This window comes from Anarrhichthys ocellatus, unplaced genomic scaffold, assembly GCF_004355925.1.
Source record: "Anarrhichthys ocellatus isolate YVR2014 unplaced genomic scaffold, GSC_Weel_1.0 scaffold4, whole genome shotgun sequence".
NCBI classification, from domain to species: Eukaryota; Metazoa; Chordata; class Actinopteri; order Perciformes; family Anarhichadidae; genus Anarrhichthys; species Anarrhichthys ocellatus.
In genome coordinates, this window is record NW_022280034.1 from 5,452,132 (window position 1) to 5,459,339 (window position 7,208).

At 42.8% G+C, this 7,208-nt stretch overlaps 1 protein-coding gene across 1 annotated transcript; it reads right to left on the minus strand.

Moving 5' to 3' along the window:
* Window positions 1–5,503: 5,503 nt before the first annotated feature.
* On the minus strand, window positions 5,504–6,956 carry foxi1 (forkhead box i1). The gene is made up of 2 exons (XM_031844258.1): window positions 6,359–6,956; window positions 5,504–6,039 (listed from the first exon to the last, which is right to left on the minus strand). Exons 1-2 carry the CDS (start codon window positions 6,954–6,956, stop codon window positions 5,504–5,506), a joined length of 1,134 nt encoding a protein of 377 aa, XP_031700118.1.
* Between the last annotated feature and the right edge of the window lie 252 nt (window positions 6,957–7,208).

Below are 7,208 nucleotides of genomic sequence, written 5' to 3' on the forward strand. Positions count from 1 at the left end.
TCCTTGGGGCAGATGCACCAGCATCACACAGGATTGAAGCTGAATAATGCATAATGGCAGCAGGTGAAACACACAAGGTCAATTCTTCATAGCACCATATCCGTCTCCGAATGACGTGCATCACGATGTGACTCCAAGTACAAAAGTGCTCCAGATGGACTGCGTCTTTTAACAACAGGAACTTCATCCGATGTAAGATTCGCACTGAGAGATAGCTTCCTTTAGAACTACCAACAACGATTGACAAGCACTAGAGAGGTAACTATTTTGAGGATCCCCCTGAGTACCAAATGATCTCCTCACTTCCGTCTTTCTACCAAAAGTCCAAGCTGCGAGGGGGTAAAATGGATTCCCTCTGGGTAGCTACTTCCTCGGTCATCTGTCACCACTTCCTGTCTGTGAAGAGCAGGTAATGACAGCACGCAGGTGTTGCTAGCCGGGTGGTATCACTGCAAGGCGTCAGCAGCATGAAAGCATGCTATTTTCCCCAGAAACATTAACACTGTTCGGATCAGTTGCTTTAATTTAAAGCAACGTAGGATTCAATTATTTTTCCGTTTTTTTGACTTCAACTCACACTGCAGCAGTCAACATGGTGGATTTTCCTGTTCGCATAAAGGTCAAATGCACCATCATCATGTGCAAAACTTAAAGTGGTCCCTGAACCGAGCTAAAATGATTACATGTCGGCCGTTACTCAGATATTTGTTCTGCTGCGCTGCACATAGAAATTGATGTTCCATGAACCCTGGATATTGTTCTCATAAGGTCATGGTTTGGAATTTCATGTAGGTGATGAATGGCTGCTGATTTATTGAGGATCTTCTGAGAAAGATGTTCACTGTATTGAGATTATCAGAGGATATAGTTGTAAAAATAATAACGTGATAAAGAATTTGGTTTGAGTTTTTTCTTTACGTATTCTTTCTTTTTTTTTGGCTTCAAGTAAGTCAGAATGACCCATAACATGTTTAAAACATCAGCCTGGTTGATGTGAACTCTATTTTCTGGCTTCTCAGCGGTGTGTAAAACCACTGCCATGGTTTGTTATGACAAAGGTCACGGATAACGGATGATCTGCCTACAGTTCCCTAATGTGAGAACAAAGACTTTGTCAAAATATATTCCTGCAATAGAGTGAGACGGGGGATAAGTTACACTGTTTTGGGGATAGGTTTTCCAGACAGAGCGATGTGAAGACAGGCCCTGGCTGTGGATTTACTGGGACTCGTTATAGTCCGTTAATCCTTGTATCTCTTTGACTCTTTCAGCAGGTTCCTCTGCTGGCAAGCCTTACTGGCTCTCAAGTGGCTGCCCTTCCTGTGCTCACCAATAATTCTAGGTCTTGGTTTCCACTGCTAGAATGGAGGCAAGCATGTGCGGTTGACACGATAAAAAGAAAATTATATGGATGACTAAAACAACAAAGTGCATGGGGAAAAACGTGATGATTCAACTGTGAAAGTTTTTTTTACTATTTTTTAGATTCAGTGTTGATTATTTAATGCTGAGTAACCGACAGTTAACACACAAATCTGAGTCTTTCCCCGAATTTAAATAAAACGTAAATACAATTTAAAAGAACAAAGCAAATTCAAGAGAATGACAAGTGATGTAGTGAGAGGTGTCTCCTCATTTTTCAGATGATCTCAACAACCGAGCAGTTTGCGCTTCAATGGCTCTTGTTCTGTATAAAATAATCCATATGGCTGCTGGTCCGGAGCGGGGATCCCATGCCGTTACCGGCCCATACATTAGGCTTTTTATGGGCCTTTGCATGGGGAGTGATGAAACCGAATCAGGTCATGCCAATTGATAGACATTCTCCTCAGCTATCATTTGCACACACAATCCTTTTAAAGTGCAGTGAAGAGAGCTGCCCCCCCCCCCCCTGCAGCCGTATAGTGGCTTCCCCAGAAGCTGTCATCATATTGTTCCCAAAAATATTTAACTTCCTCAAGAGATTGAGCTGTAATATAAGAAATGATCCCTATAATGCCCACTGACTGCTACAAACAGATGTGAAATTTCAGGGTAGGCCCAGACTGTAAAGGCCAAGATATCATGTTCTTCACCGGGGTCAGACGCACAGTCTACAGATTTGTCTGTAAGGTAGTGTTATATGGGCTGCGGAGAATTATTAGGCCCTGGACACATCTTTATATTTGAAATCCGGAATGCTTTACACATCCACAAATTGCCTTACAAAGCTCATCTTAAAGTCACTCCACATCATCAGAAAAAGAAAAAAAGACTACAGCACATGGCTCAGCAAAAAGCCTGGACAGCACATATTCAGAAGCAGGTTTGTGGAGCGAAAGATGGTTGCAAGTCTAGTTGCTCGTTTTATCAGTCGAGGAGATCTCGCTTACAGCTAATGGGAGTTAAGTTTCTCACTTTGCTGAGTGCAACTTTATCCAGTGATTCATCACTCCAGCTCGTGTCACTCACTAGACAACGTGGACAAGCCTCCGGGTCCCAAGCTGCAGACAATTCCTCTTCACGTCTCTCCGGTTGTGAAATCTACACTAAACTCTCATATCGTCAATTAAAAATATACCTTAATCTAAACAACATCAGTCCTATTTGTGTTTTTGTACTCTGTCTGTAGCAATTAGATTTGTTCTCCCTCACTAAAACTCACTGCAGGTAAAGCCATCCCTGCTCTCCAGAGTTGGCATCGGATGAGTCGCTGGTGCATCTAGTCTCCGTAAAGAGAAAAAGGAATGAAATAATCCAGTTCTGAAACACCAGCTCCCTCTATTATGAGTCAACCTCGCCTTTGGAGGGATGACCCTTTGAGGTTGAAACCCATCATTATGGGTTTAGCCCACTAGGCATGTGTGGGGACCGGGGCCACCCTTATGCTGAGGTATTCTGCTGGGCCTGGGCCTTCAGCCCTGGAGCCAGGGGCCCTGGAGCAGGTGGAGCAGAGACAAGGTGGCCTGACTGATATTCATGAGGGCCCGGCTAAATGTGCCCTTCAGGCACGGGGCACTGGAGCGTTACGTCTCTGAGAACTGAGAGGGCTGAATCGAACTTGGAAAGCAAGTGGATGTTCTTGGCTATTTGCTCTGTATGCGGTCTTCGAGTTTATAAAGTATTCAGATCTTTTACTTCAGTAAAGTAAAGTATAAGTAGAAATACTCACACAAGTATGAGCATTAAACATTTTACTGAAGCAAAAGTACATAATAATCAAACTATACTTAAAGCACCAAGAGTAAAAGTACACTTTATACAGAATGGACCATTACAGAACAATATATATTATTGGATTATAACTATAGATGCATTAATATAAGCATCACTAATGTTGCAGTTGGTAAATGTGGGCCTTATTTTAACTACTTCATATGCTGCAGGGTCACTTAACATATAATAATACTTGATAATGTATTAATTGATTATATTTTTAATTAATAATCTGAATCGACAAAGTAGCTAGTAACTAAAGCTGTCACATAAATGTAGCGGAGTAAAAGGCTGCCACCAAAATGTATAAAGTAAAAAGCAGCATAAAATGGAAATACTCAAGTAAAGTACAAGTACACCAATAAGGAATTAAATGAACTTAGTAACATTTCACAACTGTTTGATAGTTTCATATAACACTGAATTATTGTGTCCTGACAATTCCACTTTGAGTGAAAAAAAAATAGTGTAATTGAAGGATCAAGGAATGACAGTAATAACGACTAAAAGGCCTCCGAATGTGAAAGGGTTTAAACTCCATTCACTGGACGTGATGAGGATTTCAACAGAAAACTTGTTACTGTGAGAACCCGCTGCTGTATGACAAAAATCCTCTTTGTCTGCTCCGTGGCCCTGCTCCACAGATAATAGAGCAAAATGTGGCCCGAGGGAGATAATTTGTTCCCAGATCTTCAGATGGCAATATTTTCATTTGAGCCCAGGAGGGGATCTCTTCAATTGCCAGCTTCCATTGTGTTCCAACAAGGGGCACGAAAGTCTTGTCAATTAATTTTTCTTTTATTCCAGACCACAGAGCGCCTGAGTGAATTCAATTATCAACCAATTAAGAGGTGTTTCCTTTTATTTACAGACTTTGATTCCGTGCGTATCCATATTGTCTGAAAATAAAAACGAGAGCGGGGTGTTAAATCACTTGAACATTTCCTCTGCATGGACTGCTTCATATTTTCTCCCCAATAGCAGGCTTTCTGTTGTGTCCCCGGGTCACAAGCACAACAAAAGAGCATTATTGAACTCTCTCGACAATTGTTCAGCGGATGCTCTTCCAGAAGTACAACAAAACATGAAAAAAGAACCCACAAATCCCATTAACGGGATTCACACAGACACACACGCACGGAACAGCCAGCGTTTTGCGTGACAAGACTTTGTGAATAGATGGAGACAGGTGGAATATTCAGCCAACAGGTTAACATCAAACAGGCACAGTGATCAAATCCAGCCCCAGACAAAAAGCTGAACTTTTGAACCTTGTGGAAGTAAGTTAAAGGTCTGATTGCTTGATGAAAAGGGGCTATTAGAAGTGACAAGCGGAAAATGTCTCTGTCTTACACACTTTACTGCTTACAGCCACTTGACTTCAGATTTCCTGACAGGCTCTAAAGCATTTATAAAGCTTTTTAGCCCTTTCTTGAAAACTATTGAGAACTTAATCAGAGTATTTGCCTTTTTTTGGGCCTGACTATAGGCCCTATTATAGACAGAAAGCACAGCATTGTCTCCAAAATATTGTAAATATATGTGATTAATATATAAATAATTGCCCGTCAGATGGGTTAGTTACACAGTTATCATTCAGTGATGATAAAATGACTCCACTATCGACTCAGTAGGAATATTATAGGAACAAGCAATGGACTTTTAACAGGAAGAAATACCTTAAATGACTTCCAGACACATGTAATAAAATGTCTTTTGACTATTTAAAGTAGATATCAGTGCATGTCACACGGTCACAAAGCGGCCTCGACTTTTATCTCTGATTTTCTTTTCCATCTAACACTCGGATAAGAAATGACACATAAGTCGAGAGTTAAAATAAATGACTTTTATTCAAACATCGACAAGTGTTTTAAGATAAAACACAGAACAAAATTCAGTCTAAAATACATGTCACATCTTATGAAAATAATTTCTGTACATAGGTGTCTTCTTCTTCTTTAAGACAGGTATTTAAAAAAAGATAGGCGTCCATCAGCTCAAGGATAGATTTCCGTGGGCTCATTCGTGAATTTTTTTTACAAATAAAACATGTTTGTTGCACTTGTATGGACAAACCATAATAGAGAATTGGCAGTTTGTTATTCCCTTTACACTGAAATATATTTTCCCAGTTAGGAAGGGTTGTGAAAAAAAATACCAGTTAATTTCCAGTGCTACAAAGAGGCCTACTAGACCACAAAATGAGTAGTAATGAATAACAGTAGGTTACTAAAGAACTGTAAAGGCTAACATTGAGTGATAAATGACTTCTCGGTAAGCAGCACAGCACTGACAGAGACAGTCGCTACACCTCTGTTCCTTCCCGGCTGTATATGAGGTTGTTAACACTAAAATGGTTGGAGAGGCTCTGTACTGATGTGTAATAGTTCATTCTGTTGTTGTCAGAGTTCAGAGGAGAGATTAAAGTGGGCGAGTAGGAGCCCAGTCCGGACATGCCCTCTCTGGTCTGAGACAGTCCCCCGAGGTGCCCGGAGCCGTAGTCCCTCTCCGCGCCCCGGGAGCCCTCGGTGCTGCTACTGCTGCTGCCCGCCAGCAGCGAGTTCACGCTGGACACGAAATTGCTGTAACACGGACTGTGCTCCGCGGACGGAGACGGGGACGACTTGGGCTCCGTGGAGGCCGGGGATCCGTGCAGGCTGGGCGGGGAGGAACTCAGGAGGCTGGTGGTGTCGGAGAGCTTGTGCGCGTCTTCTGACTTGACGGGGAGAGCGGTGGTGTCAGCCCCGTTTATGTCGGCTCTCCTTTTTCTCTTCCTCCTGAAGTTCCCGTTGTCGAACATCTTCTCGCAGTTGGGGTCCAGCGTCCAGTAGTTTCCCTTACCTGGATGAGAGTAAAACAAATGAAGGGTTAAATATGGCTGACAACACTTTTAGTTCACATTCACCTGCACACAAATACATTGTTAATCTGGGTTTTCATCTTTAAAAACTAACTTAATTAACTGTCAGCGATCTGGAATTTCTTTATTAGTTTTAATAGATTTATAGATTTATAAAAAATAAAAATAAAAGCAATTTTAAGAGTTTTATCACAAAAAAAATAAATAAACCAGCATCAACATGCCACAGTCTATTCAAGCCAAGTCTTGAAGCATGTTTAATAATCATATCTCACACAGAAATACTTCATTGTGACTCACCGGGGTCATCCTCGTCCCGTGCCATTTTTTTGAAACAGTCGTTCAGTGACAGGTTGTGGCGGATTGAATTCTGCCATCCAGCTTTGCTCTTCTTGTAGAACGGGAAGTTTTCAGCGACATACTGATAGATCTGGCTGAGAGTCAACTTTTTGTCTTGGGCGTTCTGTATGGCCATCGCTATCAGCGCTGAGTAGGAGTAAGGTGGTCTGACCATCTTGAAGAGCTCCTGCTGGCTGGATATGGACAGCCACCCCAGATCTGCCCCACCAAACCCGGTGGGAGGCGGTAAGAACTGCCTCTGGTTCGAGCCGTATCCCGACTGAATGTAGGACGTGCCGTTGTTCCCGGGGAGGTAAGGAGAGGAGTTGATGCTGGGTCCGTTCAGCCATAGGTACGGGTTCGCGGACGGGGAGGTGTACTCTCCGAGGCCGTAGCTGGTGGGGTGCGTCGGCGGCCTCTGCGGGTGATGGTGGTGGAGGTTCTGTTGGTACACTCCGTAGTTATCGCAGTACACGGCCATGTCCAGGAGGTCCTGAGCGCTGTGGTGCTGAATAGGGCTGGTCTGCTGGTTAGATGGTTGGTGTCCAAAAGCGTTCATAATCCGCCCTAACCAGTATTCCCAAAACCTAATTTCGTCTGTTCTGTGTCTCTCCCTCAGGACTGAACTCATCCTCGGAGGGAGGAGTATTTATGCGCGGCGCTACAGGTAGCCCATTGAAAACTTTTGGGATGGTCACACCCCTCCTTTCTATCTGTATTGACCCAGATCTCCCTATCAATGAGCACCGATACTCCCTTTAACTCTCATGCTAAGCTTCGTGTTATTTTACTTGTCTCATTAAGGCGCGTT

What these genes read in the sequence shown, in the direction of transcription:
- foxi1 (XM_031844258.1), bottom strand. Translation starts at nt 6,956, where the DNA reads ATGAACGCTTTTGGACACCAACCATCTAACCAGCAGACCAGCCCTATT. An exon ending in ACGGGACGAGGATGACCCCG is followed by an intron (nt 6,040 to 6,358) that starts GTGAGTCACAAT and finishes ACTCTCATCCAG; the next exon opens with GTAAGGGAAACTACTGGACG.